Source organism: Cavenderia fasciculata (genome assembly GCF_000203815.1).
Source record: "Cavenderia fasciculata unplaced genomic scaffold Scf_EU5ZYIE01EUG8B-5, whole genome shotgun sequence".
Taxonomy (NCBI): domain Eukaryota; phylum Evosea; class Eumycetozoa; order Acytosteliales; family Cavenderiaceae; genus Cavenderia; species Cavenderia fasciculata.
In genome coordinates, this window is record NW_004457642.1 from 222459 (window position 1) to 242822 (window position 20364).

Genomic DNA, 20364 nt, shown 5'->3' on the forward strand with positions numbered 1-20364 from the left:
CAACAACAACGATTCTCCATCTATTGGATTTACTGTCACATCCACTATCATTGTATCTAGAATTTATGCATTTATTTAATTATTTATTCTATCCAATTTGTACTGCATATCATTATTGAATCGTTTGGCTGTATTTTTCTTTTTAATCAAGATAATCGATGCTACTCCGATGGCAACAGCACCTGCTACTCCAACTACGACACCAACAATGATTCTCCATGTATTCGATTTACTGTCACATCCACTGTCAGCACTCTTGTCGATTAATAATGGTGTGAAATCTGGATCGAGGATGCTTTCTGATGATTGTGGCATACTAATTCCAATTAATAGAGCTGATTGTTGATCATCTAATGAAGCTGTTTTGTTGACGATTGATGTTCTAGAGAATGTTGGTCTTCCATCAGATAATACATAATCGATAAATCTACCTGTGAATTGAATATTATCTTTTACCACTCTAAGGTATTGGATGTTGTTGGATAGTTGATCGTAGCTGAGTGTATCAATATTAACATCTTGACAATCAAATTCGATTGATTGATCATTGTTGATGGTTGTTTTGAAGATGACTCTGAGTGTTGTCAAGAATGTGTTGAATGTCCAATTACTAATGTTGACTGATAGTTTGATTGAATTGGCATCGATATGAAGCTGTTGTGAACCAAATTGGATATCTCTTGGTTGTTGTGAGAATGATATCGTTGCTGTTACTAGTGCTGTTGTTGTTATTGTATCACTGTTGTTGAGTTGATAGTTGACTGTTGTTGTTTGTGTTTGACTATCTATCAATATCGTTGAGATCCAACTGTTTGTTAATACTTGATTGATGATATTATCATCAGTGTCTATTTCTTGAATGGCAATCATTTCAAATTGGAAATCAATTCCATCGATATCAAATGATGTTGTTGGTGATGTTGTATTGGGTGTTATAGTATGATTGGTTGTCTTTGTCAAACAATTATCAATTGAACTATATCCAGTATCACATTTACATTTCCCATTGATACATTGACCGTGACCATAACAATTAAATGGACATGTTAATTCACCACCACTGCCATCGCTATCTGACCCTGAACCTGATGACTGTGATGAAGGTTTAAAATAAATCCAATTATTTCCATTATTTGTTGAATTATCAACAGTCAATCTGACCAAAGCCAAACCATCAGTTGGTTCACTGACCAATGTACAATTAATCAATGACTGTGATTTATATGTAGCTTGACAATCAGTACTATTCAAAGTGATTGATACAATAGTTTGATTGAATGGTCCGAAATCACCATAGATACTGATCAATTTTCTATCATTTTCATCATACTCTCCCGAACTAAAAGTTGGATATTCTAAAAATAATAATATTAATATCTTATATTTTTTTTAATTAGTTTTTTTACTTATCTACATACTCTCTGAACATGTATCAGAATAATAACCAGTATCACAAATACAATTTCCGTTTTGATTACAAGTTCCATGACCCGAACAACCAGTATCATTACATAAACTTTCAAGTGATGTTAAATCAACAATTATTGGAGTTGACATGAAACCATCGACAGATATCGTAATATTTGTCTCACCACCTTGCCAATATTTTGTTTGATTACATTGAATATTTGTAAAACTTTTAAGTGTAACAATACAAATGGAAGGGTCACCATTAAAGTATATAATAGTTTGGTTCATAGGCCCATTACCATAATTACCAATGAAACCATATCTTGAACCAACACTAATAATACTATCATAAAAATTCAATGAAACATCTGTTGGGTAGAATGCTATAATAGAAAAATGAATGGTTAATTAATTATTTAAAAACTAGTTGCTTTAAATATTATTATTATTGATAGTTACAAGAAATTGTGAGATACTCATGTACAATATAATAAGGGTTTGTAATTGTGTATTTTAAATTGTCACCTTGTTTAAAAGAATGTCCGGTAACGTTGCAATACAAATAATTACCCTTGCTTACCACACCAGTAATTAAACAATTGATATTATCATTTATAGTGATATTATGTTGGAGATAGGGATTGATCACTTCGACAAAGACATGAAACTGAACAATACCTGGTGGTATTTGCTCATAATATACACCCAAGTGAGCTGGTATTTTAATACCAACTTCAAGTACAGTAAAGTTAAACTTGTACTCTGGGTAATGACCATCCATAACAAGCGTAATATTTCTTGGTGGTCCAACTTCTATCAAAGAGTCTGCAAATCTAGATAGAAATAAAATTAACTTAATTAATCATATATATATACAACTTATGAGGAGATGTGATAAATACATCAATTGTTTGTTTGGTATTTCAGCAACTAAAAGGTATCGATTGTCAAAGGAACCATACCCAATGTTTGTGCCATACAGTGCAGCTTGTCCAAATACAGTGTATAACATGGTTGAATTAAATGTAATATCTAAATAAATAAGAATAGATTAAAAAATATTAATATTATTCAATTTAAATTGTATTACAACAACAATAACATACTACATGTGAAACCTGGATCAAGAACTATATCAGTTCTAACATAAAATCTATTATTTTGGTAACATTTAAAACATTCTGGTAGATCGGTAATCAATGGACACCCATCGATATACAATCTATTATTACAAAATGATTCTGGTACGATGGTTGTTAATCCTGTATTAAATGATACATCCAATAAAATATTATTTGCATTTTGAAAGTTATTCCATGGAATAGCTCCTTGCAACTGATTTTTATCATATGTACTAATTGAAAATAAATAAATAAATAAATAAATAAATAAATAAATAAATAAATAAATAAAGAAAATCTAAAATTATATTTAGAGATAGATAGGAGACACATACACGCTTTTCAAATTGTTAACTGGTATGTTTGGGAAAGCTACTAAATTTGTTTCAGAAACATCAATCAAGGCCAATGAATCGGGATACTTTGTTAATTGAAGTGAGCTCAAGGTAGACTGACTCAATTCTCTAAAATGATTCAAAAATAGAGTAAGTAATTATTTTTTAATATGATAATATCTCTCTGATGATGATGATAGAGATGAGCAATGAACATACAATGATAGTAAATTTGTAAAATTGATCAATGGAGGTGAGAGAGTTGAATACCCAGATGCAAAACTATAAACAAATTAAAATGATATTAATATTTTTTTTGATTTGAGATATTTATAATTGAATTAGATTAATAACATACAGTGAAATAAGGGATTGAGGATATAGTAGGTTTATATGGACCTCAACTTGAGATGCCACAGTACTTGAATGAAAAGAAAATAAAATAAATAATTAAAAGTTTGTTAAAAAAAAAATATATATATTTCTTCTTCTTCTTTTTCTTTTCTTTCTACAACATACAGTGAAGTAATACTTGACGCGTTACAATGAAGAGCCAATGGCTGACTTCCAAGAACTGGAGTAATGGTTAGAGTGGTCAGTGCTGGGAACGATTGATTGGTAAATGCAAATGTCTGGGGAATGGCCAACAATTTAGCATTGATGTTTAATTTTGTTAATTTGGTATGAACAGGTGTACTTTGATCGACGATAAGAGCTCCAGTAATACCAAACGTGAGCTCGGTAATAGTCGGTCCAAAATTAAACACTAGGTATTGTTGAAACATGGCACCCTCAACAGAAAAGTAGCTCAACATTGGCAAACTACTCCAAAATCCAGATGGTAGTAATGTTACCTTTGGATCGGATCGTAAACTAAATAATACAAACACAGAAAAGTAATTAAACAATATATTAATATTTTAATCAAGAGTATACTTGCAACGATTGTAGATTGTAACATACCGGAGCCTTTGTAGTTTGGGCGAACTCCCCATGATTAAATCCAATATATTAATATCTGCCACGACAGCCTGCATAGCTATGATATCAAGTTCTTCCAACTCTGGGAAATTAAATTGACTCAATCCTGAATTTGGGAGACCTGCAACAGCTGTTGTAGGGTATGAAAGCATCACTCTAAAGATAGATAAATAAATGAAATGTTAGTTTTAGTCCATTTAATATGATAGATATAAATAAATATAGATACTTACATTTTAGTGATATGAGGAGTAGGTGTTCCTGTCGAACAAGTAAAGTACAATGAACTACAAATAGATGTTTGATCTTGTCCAATATTGCAACTGTATTGTCTAATGATCCATATTGCAGAGTTTACTAAATATATGAAAAGAGATCGAGATGAGAGAAAAGTGATGATTAGGGAGGGATACAGTAAATCGATCATTAAATATGATCCAACGTAATACATACATTCTGTAGTTGGTAATGATTGACATTCTACTACATGATTGATATAATTATTACTACTGATAACAAATAATAGTAAAAGAACTATAAAAGGTCGACAACCAAATAAAGGCCGAACACCCATCAGATGATTCTTCTTTTTTTTTTTTTTTTTTTTTTGAACAACCCAAAACAATTAATTGTTTTGTTATTTATTTGTTTGTATATAAATCTATTGATGGATGATACTATTGATCAATAGTTCGGACAACCCAATTGGGTTCGGGGATTAATATTAATAATTGGACAACCCATCTTATTTCGGGATTCATTAAATAGATAGATTCCGATGCGGAATCCTCCAAAATATCAAAGATCCCAAAACTATCGACCCCGACAATCGGATATTATTCTTTTTTAGTTCATTCTAGCGAGTTTATGTTGCATATCTGCATTGTATCTTTTAGCCACCCTTTTCTTTTGAACCAAAATAATGGATGCCACTGCAATGGCAACAACACCGAATACTCCGACTACGACTCCAACGACGATCCTCCACGTATTTGATTTACTGTCACATCCACTATCGCTGCTCTTGTCGATTAATAATGGTGTGAAATCTGGATCGATGATGCTTTCTGATGATTGGGGCATACTAATTCCAATTAGCAGAGTTGATTGTTGATCATTTGATGACGAGGCAGTTTTGTTGACGATTGATGTTCTAGAGAATGTTGGTCTTCCATCTGATAATACATAATCGATAAATCTACCTGTGAATTGAATATTATCTTTCACAACTCGTAGATATTGAATAGAGTTGGATAGTTGATCGTAGCTGAGTGTATCAATATTAACATCTTGACAATCAAATTCGATTGATTGGTCATTGTTGATGGTTGTTTTGAAGATGACTCTGAGTGTTGTCAAGAATGTATTGAATGTCCAATTACTAATGTTGACTGATAGTTTGATTCAGTTGGCATCGATGTGAAGTAGTTGTGAACCAAATTGAATATCTCTTGGTTGTTGTGAGAATGATATCGTTGCTGTTACAAGTGCTGTTGTATCACTGTTGTTGAGTTGATAGTTGACTGTGGTTGTTTGTGTTTGATTGTTAACAATTATCGTTGAATTCCAACTGTTTGTCAATACTTCGTTGATGATATTATCATCAGTGTCTATTTCTTGAATGGCAATCATTTCAAATTGGAAATCAATTCCATCGATATCAAATGATGTTGTTGGTGATGTTGTATTGGGTGTGTTTGTGTGATTGCTTGTCTTTGTCAAACAATTATCAATCGAACTGTAACCTGGTTGACACTGACATTTCCCATTGATACATTGACCATGACCATAACAATTAAATGGACATGTTAATTCATTACTATCTGATCCTGAATCCGACCCTGAACCTGATCCCTGTGACGAAGGTTTAAAATAAATCCAATTATTTCCATTATTTGTTGAATTATCAACAGTCAATCTGACCAATGCCAAACCATCAGTTGGGGTTCACTGACCAATGTACAATTAATCAATGACTGTGATTTATATGTAACTTGACAATCAGTATTATTCAAAGTGATTGATACAGTAGTTTGATTGAATGGTCCGAAATCACCATAGATACTGATCAATTTTCTATCATTTAAATCATAAGATCCTGATCTAAAAGTTGGATATTCTAAAAATAATAATAATAATAATGATATTAATATTTAGAATTATTTTTAATTTAATTTTTTAATTATCTATACATACTCTGTAAACATTTATCAGAATAATAACCAGTATCACAAACACAAGTTCCATTAATATCACAAGATCCATGACCCGAACAACCAGTATCATTACATAAACTTTGAATTGTTTTCAAATCAACCATAATAGGGTTGGCTGTGAAACCATCAACTGATATTGTAATATTTGTCTCACCACCCTGCCAAAATTTTGTTTGGTCACATTGAATATTTGATTGATTTTTAAATGTAACATTACAAATGGAAGGGTCCCCATTAAAGTATATAATAGTTTGGTCCATGGGTCCTGTACCATATTTACCCGAGAAATTATATGTTGAACCAACACTTATAATACTATCTCTTGTATCCAATACAACATCTGCTGGATAGAATACTAAAAGATTAAAAATGAATAGATAAATAATTAATATTAATTCTTTAATTAATATTAATGAATAGATAAATAATTAATATTAATTCTTTAATTAATATAGAGTGATAAATCTAATTACCTTGGTAAACTATGATATCCTGTTGAAATGTGTAATAAGGATTTGATATTGTGTATTTCAAAGTGTCACCTTGTTTGAATGAATGTCCTGAAATATTACAATACAAATACCCATCTACTATCAAACCGGTGATTACACAATCGATATTATCGTTGATACTGATGGTATGGTCGAGATAGGGATTCATAGTCGCCAAAGACTTCAATTGAACAACCTGCGTTGGCAGTTGTACAAAAGTTGTCTGCGTTATTGAAATGCCAATCTCCAGTACTGTGATGTTATACTTGTATTCAGGGTAATTACCATCCATAACAAGCGTAATATTTCTTGGTGGTCCAGTTTCTAGTTGATTGTCATAGAACCTAACCAAAAATAAATAATTAATAAATTAATTAAGAAATAAGAGAAAGCAAGAGGTGTGATGATAAATACCTTAGTTTTTTGTTTGGTATTTCAGGAGTTAAAAGGTATCGATTGTTTACATAATATCCATAACCCAGATTTGTTCCAAACAAGGTACCGTATCCCAATACAGTGTATAACATGGTTGAATTAAATGTAATATCTTTTTTAGATTAAAATAGAAAAATATTAATAAATATTTAATATTATTTAAATTTGCATTTGTATTACAACAACAATAACATACTACATGTGAAACCTGGATCAAGAACTATATCAGTTCTAACATAAAATCTATTATTTTGGTAACATTTAAAACATTCTGGTAGATCGGTAATCAATGGACACCCATCGATATACAATCTATTATTACAAAATGATTCCGGTACGATGGTTGCTAATCCTGTATTAAATGATACATCCAATAAAATATTATTTGCATTTTGAAAGTTATTCCATGGAACAGATTCTATCTGATTATGATCCAGTGTTCTTAAAAATAAAATAATAAATAAATAAATACTCAATTATATTTAATCGGTTATCGATAGATAGATAGGTCTGGCACATACATGCTTTTCAAATTTCTAATTGGTATATTTGGGATAGCTGCTAAATTTGTACTAGTAACTTGGATTGCAGAAAAATACTCGGGATATTCTGTGAATGGAAGTGAGCTCAAGGTGGACTGACTCAATGCTCTAAATTGAATTTGATTAGTAACCTACTTGTGTCTTTTGTATCTGTCTCTTTAAACATACAATAATGATAATTTTGTAAATTGATCCAATGAAGGTAATAGAGTTGAGAACCCTGATGCCATGCTATAATTATAACAACCAATTAAAAAATAAGATATCTTTTTAATATTTTGATTTATCAAATAATAATAATAATAATAAAGTTGTCATTGGGTTACATACAGTGTCATAACGGATTGAGGATATTCAATGTATAAATGAACTTCACTTTGTGATGTTACAACACTTTACGTTTTACAAAAAAAAAAATCTATTAGAATTATTTCTTCTTTTTCTTTTCTTCTTCCTTTTTCTTATTTTAAATAACTTACAGTGTGTGCATGGTTGATGCGTTACAATACACTATTAATGACATACTATTACTTTGGGGAGAAATGGAGAGTGATGTCAGTGCTGGGAACGATTGGTTTGTAAATGTGATTGATTGGGGAACCAACAATTTGACATTGATGTTTAATGATGCCAAGTTGGTATGGACAGGTGTACTTTGGTCAATGATAAGAGCTCCTACAATAGCAAACTTGAGGTCGGTAACAGTAGGTCCGAAATCAAACACAATGTCATGTTGAAAATAAACATTTTCAACAAGAAATGATTTTAACATTGGTAAACTATACCCAAGCCCAGATGGAAGTGATGTTATCGATGTATCGGATCGTAAACTATACAATATAGGATGGAATGATTAATAAGCTTGAACCATATCTTGACTTGACTTTATAAACTTACAACAGCTTTTGAAGTTTGGGAGCGCTACCCTTGATTAAATCCAATATATTAAGAGATGGTGATATGGGAGCCTGCACAGCAATGATATCGATCTCTACCAACTCTGGGAAATCAAATTGATTCAATCCTGCATTGGGTAAGAGACCAGTAGTCGTTGTAGGGTATGAAAGCATAACTCTGATTAAAAATTAATTTTTAAATGTAAGATATTGTTAGTTAGTTTGTATCAATGCATTGATTCTGTTACAGTATTCAGCCAGACCCTATATAATTTTAGTCTATACATACATTTTAATAATATGAGGAGTAGGTGATGCAGCTGAACAAACAAAGTACAATGAACTACAAATAGATGTTTGATCTTGTGGTAGATCACTACCGTATTGTCTAATGATCCATATTGCAGAGTTTACTAGTAAAATAAAATGTAATCATCAGATGATAGAGATAAAAAGTTAGTATACATGTAACAATTAAAACAAATACTCTTCAAACTTTGTATACATATACATACATTCTGTCGTTGGTAATGATTGACTTAATGCTACATGATTATTACTACTACTAATACTGATAACGAACAATAGCAAAAGCACTGTGAACCATCGACTAAAAAATAAAAGGTGAACACCCATCAGATTATTCTTTTTTTTTTAATTGTACAAATCGATCCTCCCCATTATCTAAGGTAGGTTGATTAAGGAAGGTATAATTAATTAATTAATTAATTAATTAATGAAATAATCGATTTATTCGTTAATCGGTATCTATCTGGAAATATCTACTTGGGGGTTATAATATAAAATTGAATCAATAAAATATCTTACAATCGACAAAATAATCAAGCTAAAAGTCTATATATAGTCAAGATATTATATTAATATTATTAAAAGAAGAAGTTTTTATTATTACTCATCCATTCGAGAGAGTTTATGTTGAATATTCTTATTGAATTGTAGAATCATTCTTTTCTTTTTAATCAATATAATAGATGCCACTGCAATGGCAACAGCACCAACAACTCCAACAACAACACCAACAATGATTCTCCATGTATTGGATTTGATACATCCACTGTCATTACTCTTGTCGATTAATAATGGTGTGAAATCTGGATCGAGGATGCTTTCTGATGATTGTGGCATACTAATTCCAATTAATAGAGTTGATTGTTGATCATTTGATGACGAGGCAGTTTTGTTGACAATCGATGTCTTGGAGAAAGTTGGTCTTCCATCAGATAATACATAATCGATAAATCTACCTGTGAATTGAATATTATCTTTCACAACTCGAAGATATTGAATACTTTCTGACAATTGTTCATACGTCAATGTATCAATATTAACATCTTGACAATCAAATTCGATTGATTGGTCATTGTTGATGGTTGTTTTGAAGATGACTCTGAGTGTTGTCAAGAATGTGTTGAATGTCCAATTACTAATGTTGACTGATAGTTTGATTCAGTTGGCATCGATGTGAAGTAGTTGTGAACCAAATTGAATATCTCTTGGTTGTTGTGAGAATGATATCGTTGCTGTTACAAGTGCTGTTGTATCACTGTTGTTGAGTTGATAGTTGACTGTTGTTGCTTGTGTTCGATTGTTAACAATTATCGTTGAATTCCAATTGTTTGTCAATACTTCATTAACAATATTATCATCAGTATCTATTTCTTGAATGGCAATCATTTCAAATTGGAAATCAATTCCATCGATATCAAATGATGTTGTTGGTGATGTTGTATTGGGTGTTACTGTATGATTGGTTGTTTTTGTCAAACAATTATCAATTGAACTGTATCCAGTATCACATTTACATTTCCCATTGATACATTGACCATGACCATAACAATTAAATGGACATGTTAATTCATTACTATCTGATCCTGAATCCGACCCTGAACCTGATCCCTGCGATGAAGGTTTAAAATAAATCCAATTATTTCCATTATTTGTTGAATTATCAACAGTCAATTTGACCAAAGCCAAACCATCAGTTGGTTCACTGACCAATGTACAATTAATCAATGTTTGTGATTTATATGTAGCTTGACAAACGGTACTATTCAAAGTGATTGATACTGCTAACTGATTGAATGGTCCGAAATCACCATAGATACTGATCAATTTTCTATCATTTAAATCATATTCTCCTGATTTAAAAGTAGGATATTCTAAAAAATAATAATTAATTAATTTAATTTTTTAATTTAATTTTTTTTAATTCTCTATACATACTCTCTGAACATATAACAGAATAATAACCAGTATCACAAAAACAAGTACCATTTTGATTACATAATCCATGACCCGAACAACCAGTATTAAGACATTCACTTTGTGGTATTGTCAAATTGGCAAAGATAACATTTGAAGTGAAACCATAAATTGATACGGTGATAGCCTGCATTCCAGATGTCAATGTTTTGGTTTGGACACATTCAACTCTTGTATCATTATACAGAGTGACCCTACAAGCAGATGTATCACCATTAAATGATACAACAACATCTGACATTGTTACAACTCCAAATTGACCATTAAACCCATATCTTGTACCGATGATACTAACATTATCCAAAATGTGCAACTCGACATTTGATGGAAAAAAAGTCTATTAGATAACATAAAAAAAATGATTAGAAATTAGTTTACAATGATTCAATTGATATATATATATGTATTAATGAGATAGTTACATGGAATGATCATATAACGATCAACAGAAGTGTAATGAGCATTTGAAATAGTGTATGTAACATTTTGACCTGGAGAAAATGAGTGGCCAGTGGTATTGCAAAATAATAGAGAAAAGGGTGCCACAGTACTTGAAATGACACAATCAATGTCATGATTGATTTTGATGGTGTGTGCGAGTGATGGATTGATTAGATTTGGAAAAGAAATAAATCTACAAGTCTGATTGGGAAATTGACCAGCGAGTCCCACGGAATCTGTCTGTATTATAATGCCAACTTCTAGTACTGTAAAGTCGTACTTGTACTCTGGGTAATTGTTATTCAAAGTGAGTGAGACTGTTCTTGCAGGTCCAGATTGTTTCAACATATCATAGTACCTGTTCACAAAAAACAAATGTCTTAGTTGGCACAAAAAGAAGAAGAGGAATGACGTGCACGTGAGAATCGTGTCAGATAAACATACCTTAAATGACTGTTTGGAATGATTGCATTCAAAAAACTCGTGCTATCGAGATTACCGTAACCGATATTAACACCAAACAGATCACCAAATCCACCTACAGTTAGAATAGTGTCATTATAAAATGAGATGGCTGGTAAAAATAGAAATAGAAATAGAAATAGAAAAATGGTTAGCTTCTATATTAATATTCTATATTGATATACAACATACGACAAATGAAACTTGGATCAAGAGGAATACTAGTTCTAAAAACCAATGGATCTTTTTGGTAGCATTTTAAACAGTCTGGTACATTGGTAATGTTGGGACATCCCTCGATAAACAACCTGTTTTTACAAAATGACTGTGGAACGGTGGTAGTAACTAGTGTTGGGTTGAGTCTTACATCGAGAAGAATGTTTGGTTGTCCGGCGACCAGATTGTTCCAAGGAATATCCTGTAACTTGTTATCTCGGAAATAACTAAACAACATGTTAATGAGTGTTTCTTTTTTTTTCGCTCGATAGACTAATATTGTACATACAAGAATTGCACATTATTAGTTGGAATGTTTGGGAATGTGGTCAAATTGCCAGAGGTGAATGAAATTGATTGCAGGGAATCAGGATACTCTGTAAGTGGAGACTCTGTAAAATTATTCATGTTCAGCTGGCTATTATAATTGATTGTTTGTTTATATTAGTCCTTTCATGAGTCAAAAGAATAAGATACCTCTCCCGAGCCATAGTGTACTTACAGATTTCTGATATTAAAAAAGCTGTTGAGTGGAGGTGATATTGTTTCGAATGTCCCTGTTACGACCCTTTGTTTTAAATAATTAAAAGGAATTTTAAATATTAATAAATTAATATTCTCTTTCTTTCTTTCTTTCTTTTTACATACAAAGTATTGATAGATTCTGGATAATTAAAGAACAAGCTGCTCTTGATATTGTCTTGGAGGGGTAAATAAACACTATAGGATTGATAGATAGATTATATGTTAACACATCATGATGATATAAATATTTGTATATATATATATATACAGGCCGGTACTTACAATTGGAATGGTTTGGCATCCATCGTTAATGAAAAGGGATGATGATCAGTGGCATAATTAGTCACTACCTCTGTACTAGATGTTTGCAACACTGGGAAGGATTGGTGTGGGATTGTTAAGGCCAATTGGGTACTTGGCAATCGCAATTGAAGATTAAGTGTGTTCAGCATGGTATGAACGATGCTTGGATCAAACGACACATAACCATTAACAGGAATCCTTACCTGTTCAATGACAGGTCCAAAGTTAAATGGTACCATGTCTTGTATGAGATAAGTTCCTTGGATCGTCAAAAATTTTAAAGATGGTAATCCGATTGTATATCCCTCTGGGATTAAAGTGACAGATGCATCTGATGTAATTCTAATTTAGCAAAGAGTTAAATAAATAAAAGAATAAGGTTAATTAATTTGAATATAGATAATCTCTCGAGTTAAGTATACTCTAACTTACGTGATTTTACTAATGACAGGCATATTAATATTATTGATGAAAGTTAGAATGTTTTTACTACCCAACTTTACCAATTGTAAAGCCCTAATTTGTATCTCTGCCATCTCTGGGAAATCAAATGCAATCAATGAGGGATCAGGTAACAAACCAGTAGTCGTTGTATCGTATGTAAACATGTCACTTTTACAAAAAGAGGGATTGTTAGAATTCATTTTCACATCTAAACTCTTTGACTAGTAGATAGATAGATATTCAACAACATACATTTTAGTGATATGACGAGTAGGTGTTCCCGCCGTTGAACATATAAAGTTACCTGAACTACAAATAGCTGCTTCATTCTCTTGAATCGTACTACTGTATTGTCTAATGATCCATATTGCTGAGTTTACTAAATGTGCATTCAATGAAATGATTGAGTAAATAAATAAAGATAACAACAACATTTTGGTTGATTCATTTAACTAAATGAATGATATACATACACTCTGTCGTTGACAATTGACATTCTACTACATGATTACTGTTAAAAATAAATAATACTAGTATTAATACTAAAATCCTCAAACAAATGAATGATGTTAGATTCCTTTCAACACATATGTAGCTTTTTTTTTTTTTTGGATGTATATTAATCTTTTTTTTCTATTTATTTATTTTTGATTACTTGTTAACAATCAAGCAATAAAGTGATGGACAGGATCCAGCCACGAGAAGGACGAGGGTGTGTTTATAATACTATCTAAGATATCTTAGACATAAATCTTGATTCTTTAACCAGTCCTCAACGTACGATCTGGGGCAATTGTCCCAATATGCCACAAGGGCTGTAATTACTAGATACTACAAATAAATCAAGATATTTATTTCTTTTTTAAAGATTGTATTTTTAACGGAGTGTTCAATTTCTTTATTTATTTGTACTGTAAACTCATTCTAGCGAGTTTTTGTTGCATATTCTTATTGTGTCTTTTAGTAACTCTTTTCTTTTTAATCAATATAATTGATCCCACTGCGATGGCAACAGCACCGAATACTCCAACAACAACACCAACAATGATTCTCCACGTATTGGATTTACTGCACCCACTGTCATCACTCTTGTCGATTAATAATGGTGTGAAATCTGGATCGAGGGAACATGATTGGCATTGTGGCATACTTATTCCAATTAATATAGTTGATTGTGATTGATCTTCTAATGAAGCAGTTTTGTTGATAATAGATGTCTTGGAGAAAGTTGGTCTTCCATCAGATAATACATAATCGATAAATCTACCTGTGAATTGAATATTATCTTTTACCACTCGTAGATATTGAATAGAGTTGGATAGTTGATCGTAGCTGAGTGTATCAATATTAACATCTTGACAATCAAATTCGATTGATTGGTCATTGTTGATGGTTGTTTTGAAGATGACTCTGAGTGTTGTCAAGAATGTGTTGAATGTCCAATTACTAATGTTGACTGATAGTTTGATTGAATTGGCATCGATGTGAAGTAGTTGTGAACCAAATTGAATATCTCTTGGTTGTTGTGAGAATGATATCGTTGCTGTTACTAGTGCTGTTGTATCACTATTGTTGAGTTGATAGTTGACTGTTGTTGTTTGTGTTTGATTATCTAATGATAATGTTGAATTCCAACTGTTTGTCAATACTTGATTGATGATATTATCATCAGTATCTATTTCTTGAATGGCAATCATTTCAAATTGGAAATCAATTCCATCGATATCAAATGATGTTGTTGGTGATGTTGTATTGGGTGTGTTTGTGTGATTGCTTGTTTTTGTCAAACAATTATCGATTGAACTATATCCAGTATCACATTTACACTTCCCATTGATACATTGACCGTGACCATAACAATTAAATGGACATGTTAATTCACCACCACTGCCATCGCTATCCGACCCAGAACCAGATGACTGTGATGAAGGTTTAAAATAAATCCAATTATTTCCATTATTTGTTGAATTATCAACAGTCAATCTGACCAATGCCAAACCATCAGTTGGTTCACTGACCAATGTACAATTAATCAATGTTTGTGATTTTGATGTAACTTGACAATCAGTACTATTCAAAGTGATTGATACAATAGTTTGATTGAATGGTCCGAAATCACCATAGATACTGATCAATTTTCTATCATTTAAATCATAAGATCCTGATCTAAAAGTCGGGTATTCTAAAAAAAATAATAAAAATATTATTAATATATATATTTAAATTTTAATTCTCTGTTTTAATACATACTCTCTGAGCATTTAACAGAATAATAACCAGTATCACAAATACAAGTTCCATTAATATCACAAGATCCATGACCCGAGCAACCAGTATTCAGACATTCACTCTGTGGTGTTGTCAAATTGGCAAAGATTGTATTTGAACTAAAACCATAAATTGATACAGTGATAGCCTTCATTCCGTATTTCAAAGTTTTTGCTTGTGTACATTCAACTCGTGATTCATTGAGCCAAGTGACACTACAAGCAGATATATCACCATTAAATGATACAACAACATCTGACATTGATGCACTTGCTCCAAAATAACCATTAAATGCATATCTTGTACCGATGATACTCAAAGTATCTAAAATGTACAACTCGACATTTGATGGGAAATAGTCTATTGAAAAAAAAAGATTAATATAACATTTAAAATGTACATTGATTCATTGTGGGATAGTTACTTTGGAGGATAAAATAACTATCAACAGAGTAATGAGCATTTGAAACTGTGAATGTAATATTTTGACCTTGAGCAAAATAGTAGCCAACGGTGTTACAATATAACATACTAGTCGGTGCCAATGTACTTGTAATGACACAATCAATGTCATGATTAATTTTGACGGTGTGTGGGAGTGTTGGATTGATTAGATGTATAAAAACATAGAATCTACAAGTCTCTGAGGGAAGTTGTGTGAGTCCCAAGGAAGAAGCCCCGAGTGAAATGCCAACTTCTAGTACTGAAAAGTCATACTGGTAATCTGGGTAATTGTTATTCAAAGATAGAGTGACTGTTCTTGCAGGTCCAGATTGTCCCGACGTATCATAATACCTGAAGAAAAAAAATGTAATTAGAATAATGATATCATTGTGTTTGATCAATAGAAATAGACATACCTTAAACGACTGTTTGGAATAATAGGGTTCAAAGAAATCCCATTACCCATCATGTTATTGCCAAATCCAATGTTTTCACCAGAAATTTCTCCTAATCCACCCACTGTTAGAATAGTTGTGGTATAAAATGAAATGGCTAGAAATAGAAAGTGAGTTAATTAGTGTTAGTTTTATAAATATAGTCAGGTGACCATTAATATATTAATATATTAATATTAATACATACGACAAATGAAACTTGGATCAACAACAATATCAGTTTGAATAATGGATGGATCATTTTTGTAACATTTAAAACAATCTGGCAAATTGGTAATGCTGGGACATCCATTAATTCTCAAACTGTTTTTACAAAATGACTGTGGAATGGTGGTGGTAACTAATGTTGGGTTGTATCTCACATCGAGAATAATGTTTGGGTTTCCACTTGTAAAAATGTTCCAAGGAATATCCTGTAACTTGTTATTTTGGAATTGCCTAAATTCATTTTATATTATTAATAATAAAGCCTTATTGTTATTTTTGTTGTTGTTGTTGTCGATACATACATTAATTGCACATTCTTGAATGGAATGTTTGGAATTGTGGTTAGATTACCATGAGTTGATGCAAGTGATTGAAGGGATTCAGGGTACTCTGCAAGTGGAAACTCTGTATAATTAGCCCCGGATATTAGACTAGATTGATTGATTGTCAGTCATTGAAGAGGTAAACTTAAAAAGTAAAGTATAATTCAGCTCGAGCTAGTACTTACAGAGATCTGAGATTAATAAAATCGATCAGTGGAGGTGATATTGTTACCAATGGCCCTAAGATAGATACTTTAAAAAAAAAAAAAACATTTAATATTAATATTAATTTTCGCTCATTAATCCAATTCGTAATCATTGTTCTTTCTTTCTTTCTTTCTTTCTTTTTTTCTTTCTTTCTTTCTTTCTAGCTTATACATACAAACCCGCGACAGAGTCTGGATAATTAAATATCAAGTTGCTGCTCTTGGCTAGGAAGGATTGAAAATTTCTAAATAAGAATAATATAGGATCGATCTGTTAACATCATCATCATATTTTTCATCAACTCTGGCTGTTTAAAAAAAATAAAATAAAGTACTTACAAGTCGGTTGGTCTTGCACCTAGGGTTAACGAAAAGGTATGGTCAGTGCTTATTACGATCATACCCAAAGTTTGCAATACTGGGAAGGCTTGGTCTGTGATGGTTATGGCTAGGGGACTGGTAAGTTGCATGCTAATGGAGAGTGCATTCAAATTGGTATGAGCGATGGTTGCATCAAACGTCACGGTGCCTTGAATTGAAAATATCACTTCTTCAACGACCGGTCCAAAGTTAAATGGTATCATGTCTTGTATGACATATACTGATTCGATATGAAAAATTTTTAAAGCTGGTAATGCTAGTACGAATCCATCTGGGATAAGAGTGACAGATGCATCCGATAGGATTCTAATCATAAATAGGAGGAGGAAGAGGAGGAGGAGGAGAGGAAGTTAATATTAACAAAAATAAATAGATTTGTTTGTTAGTTTGTTTGTTTGGTTCAACTTACGAGAGTCTACCAAGAAGAGGCATATTCTTGATTAAATTTAGAATGTTAGTGTTAGGCAATCTGACATTAAGCAACGCTGTCAATTGTATTTCATCGACCTCTGGGAAATCAAATTCAGTCAACAAGGGATCAGGTACCAGACCAGTCATCGCTATATCAAATGTTTGAAAGATACTATATAGTAATGTTAGAATGTGAAATAAATCAAAACAACCTAAACTACTTTGATTTCTGAGCTCGGATACAGATAATATAATATTATACAACAACATACATTTTAGTGATATGACGAGGTGTTCCCGTTGAACATATAAAGTTACCTGAACTACAAATAGCTGCTTCATTCTCTTGAATCGTACTACTGTATTGTCTGATGATCCATATTGCTGAGTTTACTAATGATGATGATTCATAAATAAAGAAATAATAAATGTAATGAATGATGAGCGAGGGTATGGTGAGTAAATAATAAATGATTTCATTAAATAAATGAGGTACCAATACATACACTCTGTAGTTGACAATTGACATTCTACTACATGGTTACAGTTAAAAATAAATAATAGCAGTACTGCAATCAACTGAATGAATGATGTTTGTTTCATTGCCACACACGTTTTTATTGATTATCTTTTTAACACCCTCTCTTTTTGTGTGTATATATATGCTTGCAATTATCGAGTGGTCGTCTTCATGAACACTGCAAACGCAGACGACACATCTGTGTTTGAGTCTATGGTATGTAAATGGTTTAAAAAATTAAAATCCCGTTAAATATCTTGATTTAAACCCACCAGGACCATCATAGAAAAATAATTATTTATTTAGTTATTTTATTAGTGTTGGCTCATAGTACTGTTAACTCATTCGAGCGAGTTTTTGTTGCATATTCTTATTGAATCGTTTCGTAACTCTTTGGATAATCGATGCCACTACAATTGCAACAGCACCGAATACTCCAACAACAACACCAACAATGATTCTCCATGTATTGGATTTGCTGCATCCACTATCATTGCTCTTGTCGATTAGTAATGGTGCGAAATCTGGATCGAGGGAACATGATTGACATTGTGGCATACTAATTCCAATTAATATAGTTGATTGTTGATCATCTGATGACGAGGCAGATCATTTGATGATGAAGAAGTTTTGTTGATAATAGATATCTTGGAGAAAGTTGGTCTTCCATCAGATAATACATAATCGATAAATCTACCTGTGAATTGAATATTATCTTTGACTATCGTAGATATTGAATACTTTATATACCGTTTTTGGTAAAAATATTAATATTAATATTCTCTCTCTCTTTTGAAGTACAATTCCTGGAAAGTTTCCGGATGATTAAATATCAAGTTGGTGTTGGTTCGGATAGATCCATAATAACTATAGGAATAGGATAGGTTATATGTTAGCATCATCATCATCATCAACGAAAAACATCAAGTACTTACAAGCTATATGGTTTTGCATCCATGGTTAAAGAAAAGGTATGATCAGTGTCTAATACATCAATATTAAATCTTTGCAACACTGGGAAGGATTGTTGTGTGATTGTTATAGCTTGGGGACTTGTCAATCTCATGCTAATTTCGAGTGTGTTTGAATTGGTAGAAACCAAGTTTGGATTAAACGTCAAGGATCCTTCAATTTTGAATTTCACTTGTTCCATGAGTGGTCCAAAGTTAAACTCCATATCTTGTTGGGCGTAAATTCCTTGGATTGCCAAAAATTTTAAAGATGGAAATGCAAGTGCAAATCCGTCCGGGATTACATTGATAGATGCATCTGACGTGATTCTAATTAAGCAAGGTTATAAATAAATAAATAAGAAAGATGATGATTTGATTAATAAAACAATATTTAAGTTAGAATATTGACATTGATCGATTTAGGATTTTCGGCAACTACGATTTGAATTTCCTCCATCTCTTGGAAATCAAGTGCAGTCAACAAGGGATCACATACCATACCACCAATTGTTGTGTCATATGAAACAAGAATACTAATATATAGGTATAATAATTACAAACAACAAACAAAAGAGAGAGAGAGCATGTTAGAATGTGAATTTTCAAAACAATCTAAACTTTAGTTACAAAATAACAACATACATTTTAGCGATATGACGAGGTGTTCCCGTTGAACATATAAAGTTACCTGAACTACAAATAGCTGCTTCATTCTCTTGAATCGTACTACTGTATTGTCTGATGATCCATATTGCTGAGTTTACTATAGTATCACATCATACATAACAATATATATAAATGTTAATATTGCAAAGAAAGGTGGTGTTGATCACATTTAATACATAATGATAAAATAAATGAGGTACCAATACATACACTCTGCAGTTGACAATTGACATTCTACTACTACATGATTACTGTTAAAAATAAATAATAGCAGTACTGCCATCAACTGAATGAATAATGTTTGTTTCATTACCACACACCTTATCTTATACTTTACTCACAAATTTTATGTGTGTGGTTAGTTTTCGAGTGGTCGTTCACAACCTCGAGGTTTGAACTGCATCTGTTGGGTAGGCATTTGAGTCTACA

General features: G+C 31.8%; 8 protein-coding genes across 8 annotated transcripts; all 8 read right to left on the reverse strand.

The window, feature by feature from the left end:
- Window positions 1-75: 75 nt before the first annotated feature.
- On the reverse strand, window positions 76-4608 carry DFA_09553 (EGF-like domain-containing protein; the record flags this gene model as incomplete). Its single annotated transcript, XM_004352157.1, has 13 exons — window positions 76-1355; window positions 1419-1793; window positions 1870-2243; window positions 2313-2442; window positions 2517-2764; window positions 2867-2995; window positions 3086-3148; window positions 3225-3287; window positions 3386-3739; window positions 3830-4003; window positions 4081-4204; window positions 4301-4356; window positions 4526-4608. The coding sequence occupies 13 exons, from the start codon at window positions 4606-4608 to the stop codon at window positions 76-78; spliced, it is 3453 nt and encodes a 1150-aa protein (XP_004352209.1).
- Window positions 4609-4693: 85 nt separating this feature from the next.
- Window positions 4694-5166, reverse strand: DFA_09554 (uncharacterized protein; the record flags this gene model as incomplete). Its single annotated transcript, XM_004352158.1, has 2 exons — window positions 4694-5045; window positions 5075-5166. 2 exons carry the CDS (start codon window positions 5164-5166, stop codon window positions 4694-4696), a joined length of 444 nt encoding a protein of 147 aa, XP_004352210.1.
- An 85-nt stretch (window positions 5167-5251) lies between these two features.
- Window positions 5252-9809, reverse strand: DFA_09555 (uncharacterized protein; the record flags this gene model as incomplete). The annotated part of the gene is made up of 15 exons (XM_004352159.1): window positions 5252-5765; window positions 5825-5966; window positions 6044-6418; window positions 6537-6898; window positions 6969-7101; window positions 7186-7430; window positions 7511-7639; window positions 7700-7762; window positions 7862-7924; window positions 8041-8361; window positions 8429-8605; window positions 8717-8840; window positions 8943-9037; window positions 9341-9688; window positions 9778-9809. 15 exons carry the CDS (start codon window positions 9807-9809, stop codon window positions 5252-5254), a joined length of 3123 nt encoding a protein of 1040 aa, XP_004352211.1.
- An 85-nt stretch (window positions 9810-9894) lies between these two features.
- DFA_09556 (uncharacterized protein) lies at window positions 9895-10951 on the reverse strand (the record flags this gene model as incomplete). Its single annotated transcript, XM_004352160.1, has 2 exons — window positions 9895-10607; window positions 10672-10951. The coding sequence occupies 2 exons, from the start codon at window positions 10949-10951 to the stop codon at window positions 9895-9897; spliced, it is 993 nt and encodes a 330-aa protein (XP_004352212.1).
- Window positions 10952-11094: 143 nt separating this feature from the next.
- On the reverse strand, window positions 11095-13597 carry DFA_09557 (uncharacterized protein; the record flags this gene model as incomplete). The annotated part of the gene is made up of 7 exons (XM_004352161.1): window positions 11095-11509; window positions 11596-11725; window positions 11806-12056; window positions 12637-12999; window positions 13090-13269; window positions 13354-13553; window positions 13577-13597. The coding sequence occupies 7 exons, from the start codon at window positions 13595-13597 to the stop codon at window positions 11095-11097; spliced, it is 1560 nt and encodes a 519-aa protein (XP_004352213.1).
- A 406-nt stretch (window positions 13598-14003) lies between these two features.
- Window positions 14004-18325, reverse strand: DFA_09558 (uncharacterized protein; the record flags this gene model as incomplete). The annotated part of the gene is made up of 11 exons (XM_004352162.1): window positions 14004-15283; window positions 15352-15729; window positions 15794-16164; window positions 16230-16365; window positions 16456-16706; window positions 16778-16906; window positions 16984-17050; window positions 17185-17249; window positions 17344-17691; window positions 17795-17968; window positions 18069-18325. 11 exons carry the CDS (start codon window positions 18323-18325, stop codon window positions 14004-14006), a joined length of 3456 nt encoding a protein of 1151 aa, XP_004352214.1.
- Window positions 18326-18652: 327 nt separating this feature from the next.
- Window positions 18653-19493, reverse strand: DFA_09559 (uncharacterized protein; the record flags this gene model as incomplete). The annotated part of the gene is made up of 2 exons (XM_004352163.1): window positions 18653-18875; window positions 19252-19493. The coding sequence occupies 2 exons, from the start codon at window positions 19491-19493 to the stop codon at window positions 18653-18655; spliced, it is 465 nt and encodes a 154-aa protein (XP_004352215.1).
- Window positions 19494-19660: 167 nt separating this feature from the next.
- DFA_09560 (uncharacterized protein) lies at window positions 19661-20168 on the reverse strand (the record flags this gene model as incomplete). The annotated part of the gene is made up of 3 exons (XM_004352164.1): window positions 19661-19802; window positions 19912-20007; window positions 20146-20168. The coding sequence occupies 3 exons, from the start codon at window positions 20166-20168 to the stop codon at window positions 19661-19663; spliced, it is 261 nt and encodes an 86-aa protein (XP_004352216.1).
- Window positions 20169-20364: the final 196 nt, after the last annotated feature.